The 16,177-nt window shown below is 49.0% G+C and overlaps 1 protein-coding gene across 1 annotated transcript in view; it reads right to left on the bottom strand.

The window, feature by feature from the left end:
- Positions 1-12,536: 12,536 nt before the first annotated feature.
- The window catches only part of adamts18 (ADAM metallopeptidase with thrombospondin type 1 motif, 18), a 58,050-nt gene continuing 54,409 nt past the window's right edge, over positions 12,537-16,177 (bottom strand). The window contains 2 exon segments of the mRNA XM_077000454.1: positions 12,537-15,148; positions 16,169-16,177. The exon segment at positions 16,169-16,177 is cut by the window's right edge and continues 163 nt beyond it. Coding sequence (XP_076856569.1) covers positions 15,030-15,148; positions 16,169-16,177 — 128 coding nt within the window. The 3' untranslated portion in view covers positions 12,537-15,029.

Below are 16,177 nucleotides of genomic sequence, written 5' to 3'. Positions count from 1 at the left end.
CCGTAAACAAAGCCCCACTATGCTCTCCGAGGGTGTCGACTCCAAAGCACACAGCTCCTAAGCACCTGCAAAAAAGAAAAATACGCGGCAAACTTTGGACGCGCACCGAGCGCGCGTACCGAGCGCGCGTTAGAAGCGCGTTGGAAGCGAGGATGCTTGCCAGAGCCGCCGTTTGAAACACCGCGACCTCAAGCGAGTCCCTCCGGTTTTCTCAAATCCTTGGCCAGTTCGGCTCAGGCGGACTCCTTGTTTCAAGACGATGGCAAAAGCACTCGGGGCTGAGAGCAGAGGCACTGGGTTTGTTTAGTGAGTCGGTCATGGCTCTGACCTTGCCCACGCGCTCTGTGTTGTGTTAATGTTGTCCCCTGATTATTTCTAATTCAGCTCTGCCCTTTGCGATGCGTGAGAAGGCACCAGGCCGTGGGTTCAATCCGCCCCTCACAGGGGACACCGCTCCCCCCTCTTCCCCACCGAGATTTATTTCCTCGGATATGATTTGCATCAGAAATGAGGAGAAGGGACAGTCCTCACCTGTGTTACATTAGGAAAGACTAATGAATTCATAAAACAATAGGGTGTGTTATGGAGCTCAGTATAATGACTCTCTCTGATAAACAGTGGTGTCCTTACACACGACAGAGAACCGAATGCTTTCACACTACATAGTACGCTTAGGGAATGTAACTGAATGTGTACGGGGCGTGTGTGTGTGTGTGTGTGTGTGTGTGTGTGTGTGTGTGTGTGTGTGTGTGTGTGTGTGAGTGTGTGTGTGTGTGTGTGTGTGTGTGTGTGCATGTGTTCGTGTCTTTCCACGTTGCACTGTGTGAAACAACATGTAAGCAATTTAGAACAAGCCACCACACAAAAACGCTCTCTGCCAGAGGTCGTTTGTGCAAACGTGGATACCACTGCAGCGCGCCGTCCGTACCACTCAACAGCAGAGTAACACCGCCCTCTAGTGGTGTTATGAGGAACTGTCTCGGCCCTGTTCGTTTGCGTCTGTAACACAACACGTTAGGAGATTGACAATTCCTGGCCATGTGTCTTCTGCATGGAACAGCTGGCATTTTTCAACGTGGCCCGTGAAATATGCATCCAACTCCAAAGGTCCTCCACACAGACAAACAGGTGACAACACTGGAGGTGACCTGTTTCCCCCCACTGTTTGCATTACTATGTAAAATAAATCAGTGTCCTTCAATACAACACATCTCCAGGGAGAGGAAGAGTGAAGGAGTGTGTGTGTGTGTGTGTGTGTGTGTGTGTGTGTGTGTGTGTGTGTGTGTGTGTGTGTGTGTGTGTGTGTGTGTGTGTGTGTGTGTGTGTGTGTGTGTGTGTGTGTACATTGGCACTGTGAAATACAGTGTAGGGAAAGGGTACAGGCATGAAACTGATGAATTGAAGGGTGTCAAAAGGAAGGTTTTCAGATTGCCTGTGGTCTTTAAGGCAATACATTACAACAATTTAAGAGTCATGGAATGCATCACAATGACCGTGAAGAGGGGAGGTTAAAACAGAAAAGGAGTTTGTGAACAAGAGCAAAAGAGAGAAAGAGAAAGAGAGCAAAAGAGGGAGAGTGAAAGAGAAACTGTATAGCGAGAAAGAAAAGAGGTATACGTGGGAGATGTGTGAGTATGTGAGAGAGAGCAGGAAAAAGAGGATGATAATGAGAAAACAAGAGGGAATGAGAGCGGGAGGGAGAGAGAGAGAGATCGGAAAATAGGTACATGTATTGTAAGAGACAAAGAGAACACACAGAAGAACAAAGGGGTAGAAACAGAATGAGAGGGAGGGAGGGAGGGAGGGAGGGAGAGAAAGAAAGAAAGAAACAGAATGAGAGGGAGAGAGAGAAAGAGATTGAGTGATAGAAAACAAGAGAGTCAGACAGATTGAGAGAGAGAGAGAGAGAGAGAAAGGTGAGGGAGGGAGAGAGAGATGGAGGTGGGGAGAGAGAGAAAGGTGGGGGGAGGAGGTGTGGGGAGAGAGGGGGAGGTGGGGGATGTGCTGGCTGTGCACTTCTGGGTGTCTGTCTCTCCCAACCAAGGACAGTGGGGTGTTGGGAATCTGCAGCACTCTGTGGGGACAGGAACAGTAATCAATTCTTACATTTCAAGGGGAAAAGGCCCCGAGTGTTGTGGCCAGGGCCGGCTGTAGAGGGAGGGGCTCCACACAGCGATCGATGACATCTACATCCCTCGGGAAGATCAGAAAAACAATAAATAAGTTTTAACCAGTGGGCTAGAGTGAGCACATGGCGTTGTTGAGGAAGAATGTCTGATTACAGAGATCAGACATTCCAACATTTTCATTTTACCCACAGAGGTTTCCTGCAGAAGAGCAGCCAGCTCAGTCTCCACTGCTGAACTGTCTCAGCCCGTGTGCACCTGGTACCGGCTCTGGTCAGCACCCTAAACCCACACAGTACCCAACAGAGCACAACCTGAAACAATGACATAAATGACTTTAGCTGAACACTACAAACAGCTTGAAGGCAACAGTCTCTGGGGCATCTGAAATATTCTTAAAATATTTTGATGCCACAGTTTGACTTCACCACAGAAAATTCACACTTTCCACAGACTATTCAAAACAGATTGTTACTATTTATTTAGCATGTACATGTATAGCATATACACATATAGATTATCTGATCTAGGAGTTCATAGTCTGTCTGAACCTGAGCATCGTCTACATTAGGTTCAGTACCGGGTTCAGTACAAGGCCCAGTACCAGGTTCAGTATCGGGATCAGTACAAGGCCCAGTACCAGGTTCAGTACCGGGATCAGTACAAGGCCCAGTACCAGGTTCAGTACCAGTGCTCCATCTCCAGCATGGACTCTACTTAAACAGTCACAGCCTCTCCCAGCCTGGGAATCTCTACTCGCACGTCCTGAAATAAAAGAACTAACAAAACACAAAACGACATGGAGAGTTAATGAGCAGGCAGCCAAATGGCAGTAGAAATGCTCAGAGTGCATTTCTGAGATGCCGCCAGTCGAGCAGAGATGCTGCAGCACCTGCCCATGGAGAGATAAGGAGAGTCAATCCAGGGGAAGATCTTGGCGATAAAGACGCTCTGACCCAGGGCTGCCTGTCAGGATGGCATTCCTGATCCCAGGTGTCTCGGCAGGTAAAGCGCTCCGGCTGTCTCACGAGCCGCAGTTAGGAGAGTTAGAGGAGACCGAACTGATTTCTCGTACACATCTCACGCAGGCCAAGCTCCAATTGCACTGAATCGCGTTAAGACTCCTTCATACAGCCCGTGTTTCTCCCAGCGATGGTGCGAACATAGCTGCCAGTCCACAGATCTCTCTCTCTGCACGGAGCTTCAGACAGCAGGTTAATGGCAGCAGTCAAACTGCACCAAGTCTTCACCACGGTGGAGGGAGGGGTGGGGGCAGAGTTCTGCCCAGGGCGACTGGAAGGTGCGGCGAACAGCTGTCAGTCTGTGGGAGATGATAGTCTAAACACCCCCCCACCGCTGGCAGGGCCCGTGTGCTGACACCTCTACATTAGCAGGGAAAGGCCACAGCAGGGCGACAGTAACGAATGAGGCCACTCATGCATTACTGTCCAAACGCTCTCTGACGCTTCAATCTCGCTGAAAATAACCTGCCCCGGTGAAATTAGCAGAGGCAAGAAAAAAGGGGGGTGTGTGTGCGTTGGGGGGGAGGCAGAGAAAGAGAGAGAGGGAGAGAGAGAAAGAGAGAGAGAGAGAGAGAAAGAGACAGAGGGAGAGAGAGAGACAGAGGGAGAGAGACAGAGAGGGAGAGAGAGTGAGACAGAGAGAAAGAGAGAGAGAGAGAGAGAGAGAGGGAGAGAGAGAGGGAGAGGGAAAGAGAGAGAGAAGGAGAGATAGGGGCGAGAGAAACAGAGAGTTGATGAGGGAGAAGTAAAGGCTAAAAGAGGGTTTTAGAGTGATTGTGTGTGATTGTGCCCGTGTGCAGAAGAGAGGGCCCTCATCCGCCCTGCTCGCTGTGTTCTCTCCTGTCTGTACACACTCATGTGTGCAGTGTCTTATAGGGACCACCTGCTCCTGCAGGGACAGCTTGGAGTGGAGCGTCTCACTGCAGCCCAGGGATTCACTGTGAAAGAGAGCAGTGTGAACTCTGTATGAAGGTTTTCACACTGGGGCAGTGACGGAGAGGTAAGGCATAGTTTGTGTGTGTGTGTGTGTGTGTGTGTGTGTGTGTGTGTGTGTGTGTGTGTGTGTGTGCGTGTGTGTGTGTGTGTGTGTGCATGCGTATGTGTGTGTGAGATAGAGAGAGGGAGACATTAAGGTGTGATTAGACATTAAAAAGCTCAGTATTTGCTCTATGACCACTGCCTGGATACAGATAAATGAGGAACTTTTAGTGTAGGCCATGGGTGAGAACCCCCCCCCCGGTGTTATTTATCTACCCACCTACCAGATGTCTTAGGTAACAGGCTCTGGATTGCACCAAGCACAATCAGCTAGAAATACCTTCCAGCACACACACACACACACACACACACACACACACACACACACACACACACACACACACACACACACACACACACACACACACACACACACACATCATTATTGGGCAAAATGCCTTATTGCTGCTGTGGGGAATATGAAGCTGCTGCACACTGTGTTGAATACTCGACCACAGCCTCCACAGTGTTGAATACTCGACCACAGCCTCCACACTGTGTTGAATACTCGACCACAGCCTCCACACTGTTGAATACTCGACCACAGCCTCCACACTGTGTTGAATACTCGACCACAGCCTCCACACTGTTGAATACTCGACCACAGCCTCCACACTGTTGAATACTCGACCACAGCCTCCACACTGTGTTGAATACTCGACCACAGCCTCCACACTGTGTTGAATACTCGACCACAGCCTCCACACTGTGTTGAATACTCGACCACAGCCTCCACACTGTTGAATACTCGACCACAGCCTCCACACTGTGTTGAATACTCGACCACAGCCTCCACACTGCTGAATACTCGACCACAGCCTCCACACTGTGTTGAATACTCGACCACAGCCTCCACACTGTGTTGAATACTCGACCACAGCCTCCACACTGTGTTGAATACTCGACCACAGCCTCCACACTGTGTTGAATACTCGACCACAGCCTCCACACTGTGTTGAATACTCGACCACAGCCTCCACACTGTGTTGAATACTCGACCACAGCCTCCACACTGTGTTGAATACTCGACCACAGCCTCCACACTGTGTTGAATACTCGACCACAGCCTCCACACTGTGTTGAATACTCGACCACAGCCACCACACTGTTGAATACTCGACCACAGCCTCCACACTGTTGAATACTCGACCACAGCCTCCACACTGTGTTGAATACTCGACCACAGCCTCCACACTGTGTTGAATACTCGACCACAGCCTCCACACTGTGTTGAATACTCGACCACAGCCTCCACACTGTGTTGAATACTCGACCACAGCCTCCACACTGTGTTGAATACTCGACCACAGCCTCCACACTGTGTTGAATACTCGACCACAGCCTCCACACTGTTGAATACTCGACCACAGCCTCCACACTGTGTTGAATACTCGACCACAGCCTCCACACTGTTGAATACTCGACCACAGCCTCCACACTGTGTTGAATACTCGACCACAGCCTCCACACTGTGTTGAATACTCGACCACAGCCTCCACACTGTGTTGAATACTCGACCACAGCCTCCACACTGTTGAATACTCGACCACAGCCTCCACACTGTGTTGAATACTCGACCACAGCCTCCACACTGTTGAATACTCGACCACAGCCTCCACACTGTTGAATACTCGACCACAGCCTCCACACTGTGTTGAATACTCGACCACAGCCTCCACACTGTGTTGAATACTCGACCACAGCCTCCACACTGTTGAATACTCGACCACAGCCTCCACACTGTGTTGAATACTCGACCACAGCCTCCACACTGTTGAATACTCGACCACAGCCTCCACACTGTGTTGAATACTCGACCACAGCCTCCACACTGTGTTGAATACTTGACCACAGCCTCCACACTGTTGAATACTCGACCACAGCCTCCACACTGCTGAATACTTGACCACAGCCTCCACACTGACGTATGCTTTGGCTACAGCTATGGTTAATTTAGAATCATCTATGGTGGCCCAGAGAGTCAAATCACAATAGCATTTATGAAGCTAACAAAACCCGAGAGCAGAAATACATTAAGCAAAAACACAATGCAATAAATTTACCTTCCAGTATTTACATTTTAAATGTAGTAAGGAGGCAACAAAGTTGTAATACATTCAGGCCTGTATGGGGAGTTAATGTATCTAAAAGTGTGTGTGGTGCCCTAGAAACTGGTGAAGCAGATATCACAGTGCAGGGAGGCAGCTGCAAATAATTATCAAAATTGCATCCTGTGTTTGAACTTGACAGCCCTTTTAATTAAATGTTCTAAAGTTTTGCCAAATCATAACCTTCTGCTGTATGCAAACTGTGTAATGTGGTGAGTTTGCTAATGCAAAGGTTCACAAAGTGAAGACACCTACTGGCTATCATGTGGACAAATTCTAAAGTATTCTTTTCTTATTCTGGTGGGCTAGCAATACATATGATCAATACAATGTAAGGGCTATTTAATTGTGCAATTTCAACTGCATGTTTTTTCAGTTTCATATGTGAGTCATGACATTTAGTAAAATAATCTGTTGACAAAGGCTGGTATGTTTATTCGGATCAATGAGCCCCTGGGTTCTGTAGGTGTGGTGTACTGGACCCAGTGTCAGCTCCTTTAAGGTGCTTTCAGGGTGGATCACTTCTCATCCACCCCAGAATGAAGTCAGACAGAACGTATTTTGGGCTTCTCAACAACAAAACTCAATCTTGGAAAATTAAGGACCAGCGTCAGTTGGCAAGTTTCCATGCACAAATCACACACCTTACTTTATTTGCACTTTCATCAGGATGTCACGCGTCATAGTACAACGTTATAGTGTGATGAATTTTAGCACTAAGTCTGTCTGGTGAAAACTGTTCACTTAAGTTTGCTCGTCTGTTTTTGTTTTTAAATACTACATTTCAGCGGCTCACGCACAAAATATGTAATAACAGGCGACGTTTGCCGTATGGATGGAGTGATGTGTTTCCTGGGCTGAGACACACCACTGTAGTTCTCGTCTTTCATCTACCACAGGAGTCATCAGCTCCCCGCCATTATTTACTTGGCTACAGTTTTCATGACTAAAATTCTTACTCCTATCCATGGGCGCTATGGATGCGGCAGTGTATGGAGAGACCTTTTCTATAGACGCCCCTAACCCTGTGTGATTAGTGTATGGAGAGGCCTTTTCTATAGACGCCCCTAACCCTGTGTGATTAGTGTATCGAGAGGCCTTTTCTATAGATGCCCCTAACCCTGTGTGATTAGTGTATAGAGAGGCCTTATCTATAGACGCTCCTAACCTTGACTGTGTGATTAGTGTATGGAGAGGCCTTATCCATAGACGCCCCTAACCCTGACTGTGTGATTAGTGTATGGAGAGGCCTTATTCATAGACGCCCCTAACCCTGACTGTGTGATTAGTGTATGGAGAGGCCTTATCCATAGACGCCCCTAACCCTGACTGTGTGATTAGTGTATGGAGAGGCCTTATCCATAGACGCCCCTAACCCTGAATGTGTGATTAGTGTATGGAGAGGCCTTATCCATAGACGCCCCTAACCCTGACTGTGTGATTAGTGTATGGAGAGGCCTTATCCATAGACGCCCCTAACCCTGACTGTGTGATTAGTGTATGGAGAGGCCTTATCCATAGACGCCCCTAACCCTGACTGTGTGATTAGTGTATGGAGAGGCCTTATCTATAGACGCCCCCTAACCCTGACTGTGTGATTAGTGTAGGGAGAGGCCTTATCTATAGACGCCCCTAACCCTGACTGTGTGATTAGTGTATGGAGAGGCCTTATCTATATATGCCCCTAACCCTGACTGTGTGATTAGTGTATGGAGAGGCCTTATCCATAGACGCCCCTAACCCTGACTGTGTGATTAGTGTATGGAGAGGCCTTATCCATAGACGCCCCTAACCCTGACTGTGTGATTAGTGTATGGAGAGGCCTTATCCATAGACGCCCCTAACCCTGACTGTGTGATTAGTGTATGGAGAGGCCTTATCCATAGACGCCCCTAACCCTGACTGTGTGATTAGTGTATGGAGAGGCCTTATCCATAGACGCCCCTAACCCTGACTGTGTGATTAGTGTATGGAGAGGCCTTATCTATAGACGCCCCCTAACCCTGACTGTGTGATTAGTGTAGGGAGAGGCCTTATCTATAGACGCCCCTAACCCTGACTGTGTGATTAGTGTATGGAGAGGCCTTATCTACAGGACTGTCTCAGAAAATTAGAATATTGTGATAAAGTGCTTTATTTTCCGTAATGCAATTAAAAAAAATGAAATGTCATACATTGTGGATACATTACAAATCAACTGAAATATTGCAAGCCTTTAATTGTTTTAATATAGCTGATTATGGCGTACAGCTTAAGAAAACTCAAAAATCCTATCTCAAAATATTAGAATATTTCCTCAGACCAAGTAAAAAAAAAAAAATATATAACAGCAAAACAAAATCAAACATTTGAAAATGTCCATTAATGCACTCAGTACTTAGTTGGGAATCCTTTTGCACAGATTACTGCATCAATGCGGCGTGGCATGGAGGCAATCAGCCTGTGGCATTGCTGAGGTGTTATGGATGACCAGGATGCTTCAATAGCGGCCTTTAGCTCATTTGCATTATTGGGTCTGGTGTCTTTCATCTTCTTCTTCACAATACCCCACAAATTCTCTATGGGGTTCAGGTCAGGGGAATTGGCAGGCCAATCAAGAACAGCAATGCCATGGTCAGTACACCAGTTACTGGTGGTTTTGGCACTGTGGGCAGGTGCCAGATCATGCTGGAAAATGAAAGCATCATCTCCATAGAGCTTTTCAGCAGATAGAAGCATGTAGTGCTCTAAAATCTCTTGGTACACAACTGCATTTACTCTGGACTTGATAAAACACAGTGGACCAACACCAGCAGCTGACATGGCTCCCCAAACCATCGCTGACTGTAGGAACTTCACACTGGATTTCAAGCAACTTGGATTTTGCTCCTCTCCAGCCTTTCTCCAGACTCTGGCGCCTTGACTACCAAATGACATACAAAACTTGCTTTCGTCTGAAAAGAGGACTTTGGACCACTCTGCAACTGTCCAGTGCTTCTTTTCCATAGCCCAAGTCAGACGCCACTTCCGTTGTCTTGAGTTCAGAAGTGGCTTGACCATGGGAATACGGCTATTGTAGCCCATTTCCCGGACACGTCTGTGAACAGTGGCTTTTGATACCTGGACTCCAGCTTCAGTCCACTGTCTTTGAAGCTCCCCCAAATTCTGGATGCGGCTCTTCTTCACAATGTTGTTAAGGCTGCGGTCATCCCTCTTGGTTGTGCAGCGTTTCCTGCCACATTTCCCCCTTCCAACAGACTTTTTGTGAATGTGCTTTGAAACTGCACTCTGTGAACAGCCTGCTCTTTGAGAAATTTCTTTTTGTTTCTTACCCTCCTGATGGAGGGTGTCAATGATGGTCCTCTGGACAGCAGTCAGATCAGCAGTCTTCCCCATACTTGAGATTTAGTTTACTGAACCAAGCTGAGTGTTTTTCAAGGCTCAGGAAACACTTGCAGGTGTTTCGAGTTAATTAGACGATTCAAGTGATTAGTTGAATAGCCTACTAGGATACTTTTTCAAGATATTCTAATATTTTGAGACAGGATTTTTGAGTTTTCTTAAGCTGTACGCCATAATCAGCTATATTAAAACAATTAAAGGCTTGCAATATTTCAGTTGATTTGTAATGTATCCACAATGTCACGTTGAGGACCCCGGCCCCTCCCTTTTGGGCGTGTGTTTACGTAGTCTACGTGCATCGTCTGCGTCTGTGGATATTTCGTGGTGATGGCTATGTCATGTGATAATCCGTCTCACCTGTGAATCGTCTCGTAATCACATGGGGTTAATGTGGTTTGTCTATTTAATGTGCGCTCGCGCAGTGTCCTGTGCTCGTCGTTGTCTAAGTCTACACGTTGTGTGTGTATGCGGAGTGGTCTACGTGCGCTATTGCGCTATATCTGTGTTTTTCGTGCGCGTTACGTGCTAAAATAAAAGTGACGTCTGTCAAGCCAGAGGGATCCGTGTCTCGTCCTTCGTCCAGCCCCGAGCGTCACAGAACGACGAGCCGCGAAGAGACACCAACATGCCAGGCTACGCCACCCGGCATAAGAAGGCGGATCGCCCCAGCAAGCGGCACCACCGCTCTTCTTCCTCTCCCCCCGCACCGCAAAACCCAGCCGACTCGGGCACAGCTCATGCAGGACCCCGAGTGCGCGTACCTGCTGTGCGCGGCTCGGGAGACATCCATACCCGAGCTGGCGGAGGAGTACCGCCGGACAGTGGCGCGGGTGTGGGAGGAGAGGCACCCAGCTCCTTCCCGGGAAGGATCACCCATACGGGTGAGTAACCCAGAGCTCTACGAGGCGTCGCCACCAGAGGGCGTGCTCGTAGAGGAGGAGAACCCGCCGACGCTGGCGCAACTAGAGGAGGACCCGGTGTGCGCCTTCCAGCTGGCCTCAGCCCGGCGGCTAGAGGAGAGGGAACCCGAGCTGGCAGAGTCCCTCCGCCAGGGTGCGGTACGGATTTGGAGAGAGCGACACTCCCCTCCATCCCGCGTCCTCTCGCCTCTGAGGGTGGGCTCCTGCATCTTCGGTGCTACCGAGTCCACCCCAGAGAGCGAGTTTGGGGAGGTGGACTCCGAGGAGGAGCAAGAGGACGCGGAAGAGGCCTACCCTCCCTCTCTGTATGATGCCTCCACCGTTGACTATGGTGGGGAAGGGGAGGAATCCTACCCCCTGTCGGTGAACGACTACGGTGAGGAGGAGGAGGAGTCAGAGGAAGAATATCTCCCTCCGCCCGTAGATTCCTCTCCCACCGTCGAGGAGGGGGAGGAGTGCTCCGACGGCGGGTACTCCGCCTACCCCGCTGGAGACGGTGAGGAGGAGGAGGGCACGGACAGCGACCTCTATTCAGAGGAGGAGGGCAGTCCGCCTCCCTCCGAGTGTTCCGTGGGAACTGTAAAAGGAAGGGGCACTCCTGGGGAGACCGCGTCCTCCGGACCTTCCAGGGCCAGCCCCATGGACTATTCCCGGGGTGAGAGCCCGGCTAAGTCTATGGAAGGGGTCCTGGAGGGCGAGGAGGAGCTGATGGACTGTGAGGAGGAGCTCCCTCACGCTGCGCCTGGCAAGCGTGACACGTCCGCCCGCGGCGCTGCACCTGGCGCGTCCGCCCGCCGCGCTGCACCTGGCACGTCCGCCCGCCGCGCTGCTCCTGGCACGTCCGCCAGCCACGCTGCACCGGGCACGTCCACCAGCCACGCTGCACCCGGTGGAGAGTTCGCAGCGAAGGCAGGAGGGGGATTGCCCAACACAGCGCCAGCAGCACCGGAGCTCTCTCCCCTACTCGCTCTTCTCCTGGCGCGAAGCCTGGCGCCTATGTTACATGTGTGTGTTCCTGTGTTTGTCAGTCTTCCCCTTTGTGTACCTAACCCGTTTTTCCCTCTTGTGCCACTTTGTGTAAACGTGCCTGTGTGTGTGTTTGTGAATGTGCCGTTTAATGTGTTTAACGTCTTTTCCCCCGTCTTCCCAGGGAGGGTGTGCTAGGCGATTCGTGATGGACGCTTCGCCAAGGGCAGTCACCTCCCAGACGCAGGACTGAGCGCGTCGGATCCGCCCATCGTCGTGGGTTCGGGGCACTCGGTCCTGTTGGCACCCGGGACGGGTAGTGCCCTTGGAGGGGGCGTCTGTCACGTTGAGGACCCCGGCCCCTCCCTTTTGGGCGTGTGTTTACGTAGTCTACCTGCATCGTCTGCGTCTGTGGATATTTCGTGGTGATGGCTATGTCATGTGATAATCCGTCTCACCTGTGAATCGTCTCGTAATCACATGGGGTTAATGTGGTTTGTCTATTTAATGTGCGCTCGCGCAGTGTCCTGTGCTCGTCGTTGTCCAAGTCTACACGTTGTGTGTGTATGCGGAGTGGTCTACGTGCGCTATTGCGCTATATCTGTGTTTTTCGTGCGCGTTACGCGCTAAAATAAAAGTGACGTCTGTCAAGCCAGAGGGATCCATGTCTCGTCCTTCGTCCAGCCCCGAGCGTCACACACAATGTATGACATTTCATTTTTTTTAATTGCATTACGGAAAATAAAGCACTTTATCACAATATTCTAATTTTCTGAGACAGTCCTGTATATATGCCCCTAACCCTGACTGTGTGATTAGTGTATGGAGAGGCCTTATCTATAGACGCCCCCTAACCCTGACTGTGTGATTAGTGTATGGAGAGGCCTTATCTATAGACGCTCCTAACCCTGACTGTGTGATTAGTAAGTGTTACACAGAGAAACATCAGCAACAGAGGGATTCAGTACATCAAATTGTTTTATTATAAAACCTTTTTTAAAATTAAATATTACACTTATAATGTGCTATTACATAACCCAGTCTCTTCTGAGGTGATTTATAGTGTGAAATAAATTACACATTTCCTTATTCTGCTTTAGAAAGACACGGAGATGAAAGACATTGTATAGCGACAGTACGTCTGTGGGGGGAAGCAGTGAGAGGAGGAGGTGAGAGGAGGAAGGCCGTGGAACTGTGCACACCCACGCTGTGGGTTCTGAACACATAAGGGTTACAGGACGTGACCCCTTTCACCTAAACATTGACACTGTTAACATTATGACTACTAGAAAGTGGAACATTAGGACAGGCAAAACAATGCTGCAAAACATGAAAACACAAAGACAGCTGAAACAAATTTTGTGATGAAAAAGAAAACACAGTGAATATGGTATGCTTCAGAATGAATGAATGGATGGATGGATTTTCTGCAGAATCATTAGACAGATTAGATGGACCTGAAACTGGAGTCTGGTTTTCCTCGTGTGTGTCAGATACACTGCTCTCCTCACAGCACCTCTAGCTACTTCCTGAGAGTTCCAGCGCCCCCTGCTGGCTCAAGCCAGCAGTCTGTCGTCATTAGCATGGTGGCAGGTGGATGAGCAGTCAGAATGTGTTAGCAAAGTGTGGGGAGGAGTAGTAGCTCATCGCTGCTCTGTGTTTAAACAGCAGCATTCGGAATGCAGAGGGTACCGACATGTCCTCCACCCTTCACCCTAACAGCAGTGCTGGAGGGAGAGAGGGAGGAGTGGGAGGAGAGGGATGGAGGGAGGAGCTAAGCAAACAGGCCCATGTTCTTTGGGGCCCTGCTGCTTTTCTGCAAACAGGACTGATTCCCTCCTGTATTTCAACTAAGTGATCTCCACTAACGTGCCAGAGTGTGTTAATGTAACTGACTAGCGTCTCCTCACCTATCAAACACTGTCCAACCTCCCCCAGTGTAGTCATCACACATGGAGGCCCCCAGTGTAGTCATCACACATGGAGGCCCCCAGTGTAGTCATCACACATGGAGGCCCGCAGTGTAGTCATCACACATGGAGGCCCCCAGTGTAGTCATCACACATGGAGGCCCCCAGTGTAGTCATCACACATGGAGGCCCCCAGTGTAGTCATCACACATGGAGGCCCGCAGTGTAGTCATCACACATGGAGGCCCCCAGTGTAGTCATCACACATGGAGGCCCCCAGTGTAGTCATCACACATGGAGGCCCCCAGTGTAGTCATCACACATGGAGGCCCCCAGTGTAGAAAGCTATGAGCTACCACAGTGCACCTGCTCTGCACCACACTGGGAGTGAAAGGAGGGAGAGAAAAGCAGGGGAGATGGAAAAGGAGAGAACCTGGGAATAAAAGACAAACAAACCCGCGAGACACGGTGTCCAGATACACGAGACAGGGTGTCCAGACACGCGAGACAGGGTGTCCAGACACGCGGGACACGGTGTCCAGACACGCGAGACACGGTGTCCAGACACGCGAGACAGAGTGTCCAGACACGCGAGACACGGTGTCCAGACACGCGAGACAGGGTGTCCAGACACGCGAGACAGGGTGTCCAGACACACGAGACACGGTGTCCAGACACGCGAGACACGGTGTCCAGACACGCGAGACACGGTGTCCAGACACGCAATGCACATTGTCCAGATACGCAAGACACAGTGTCCAAACACATGGTGCACTGTGTGCAGATATGCAAGACAGTGTCCAGACACATGAGACACGGTGTCTAGGCACACTTTTCAGTTTATGTCCATTACATCCTTAAGTGGTGAGTTCTGCTTCAACACAAAGTTTGCCTCTCTGATCAAATGGAATGTGTACAGTACCTTCTACAGACAGACAGATTAAGATGATCTGGACAATGATCTGGATGATCTGGACAATGATCTGGATGATCTGAACAATGATCTGGATGATCTGGACAATGATCTGGATGATCTGGACAATGATCTGGAAACACATGATCTAGTGTCTTCTGAGCATGTTTATAAGTTACCGAACATGCAGTCAAGTGCAGTCCATCGTCCTGGACAAACAGTGACACATGGGACTTCTCACTATACACAACACGGACTGATCCACAGGTTCTGGGCCTCTAGCTAGCTCTAGCTGAGACTGAAGCTTAGCCCCTCTAATCAAGCCTGGGCTGCTCACATACACCCAGGGCCATGGAGGGAAGTTCCAGTTGACACATGACACTTTAACAGAAAACACGTTTAGCTCCCATACCTGAAGAGATTTATTTTACCACAGCTATATGAACAGAGTTCATTTCTCCACAAGTATTTCTGTGATGAAAAACCCCAGACACAAGAGGGCTGCATGTCTCTGGTGCTCATTTTCTGTGAATCTTTCTCCTGAAGATCCAGTTTGGGACCTCCGAGTATCCATAGGATCATTTTTTTCAGTTGGTCGAATTCAGGACAGGTGAGAGTGCTTGTGGGAAATGTAGTTCTCTGACACTAGAGTTTCTTGGCCGAGCATGATTGGCAGCATTGCTCACCGTAGAATTTGTGGTTACAGACACCATGTTGAGGTACAAGACGGCACCAGCCATAGAAATCGATGCAAGATGGCTCTGCTGGATGAAAGGGAAGACACAAAGGAATTTTAAGTTGATATGAGAAAAAAAAAACCCACACACAGAAATTCGCTCATCAACACAGACGCAGATGATGCAAATCTGCTACCCACTTGTAAAGTTAAATTACAGAAGCTTGTTAAGTGTTTGTCACAACTTAGACACTTCCAACTTTGAATACAATTAATTATGGAGAATTTCTGACACTTGCTAATGTATGCTAATAAAAACAAGCTAACATGTAGACAGGTTTTCGGAAGCTCAATTGTCTAAACGTTAATGTGTAGACGAGTTTTGTGAAATACAACTGTCTAAACGTTAAGGTGTAGACGGGTTTTGTGAAGCACAGTTGTCTAAACGTTAACGTGTAGACGGGTTTTGTGAAGCACAGTTGTCTAAACGTTAACGTGTAGACGGGTTTTGTGAAGCACAGTTGTCTAAACGTTAACGTGTAGACGGGTTTTGTGAAGCACAGTTGTCTAAACGTTAACATGTAAACGGGTTTTGTGAAGCACAGTTGTCTAAACGTTAACGTGTAGACGGGTTTTGTGAAGCAGTTGTCTAAACGCTAACATGTAGACGGGTTTTAAGAAACACAACTGTCTAAACGTTAACGTGTAGATGGGTTTTGTGAAGCACAGTTGTCTAAACGTTAACGTGTAGATGGGTTTTGTGAAGCACAGTTGTCTAAACGTTAACGTGTAGATGGGTTTTGTGAAGCACAGTTGTCTAACGTTAACGTGTAGACGGGTTTTCAGAAGCACAGTTGTCTAAACGTTAACGTGTAGACGAGTTTTCAGAAGCACAGTTGTCTAAACGTTAACGTGTAGACGGGTTTTGTGGAGCTCTGCTCTAAAGGCGGTGAGAAAACATTCCTCCCATGCCTGCAGCTCCCAGCTCATTAGTCAACTCACCCACAAACTCACGGTCGCCATATTTCTTCCTTCTGTTCATGTGTGGATCCCCCAGCAAGGTGAAAAGCAACAGATATGTCATCAGGTGTGAGAAGCATGTGCGAACCTTTGAGGG

This window comes from Brachyhypopomus gauderio, chromosome 1, assembly GCF_052324685.1.
Source record: "Brachyhypopomus gauderio isolate BG-103 chromosome 1, BGAUD_0.2, whole genome shotgun sequence".
In the NCBI taxonomy this organism is placed as follows: Eukaryota; Metazoa; Chordata; class Actinopteri; order Gymnotiformes; family Hypopomidae; genus Brachyhypopomus; species Brachyhypopomus gauderio.
Note: the sequence above shows the minus strand (reverse complement) of the source record. Positions and strands in the feature narration are given on the sequence as shown.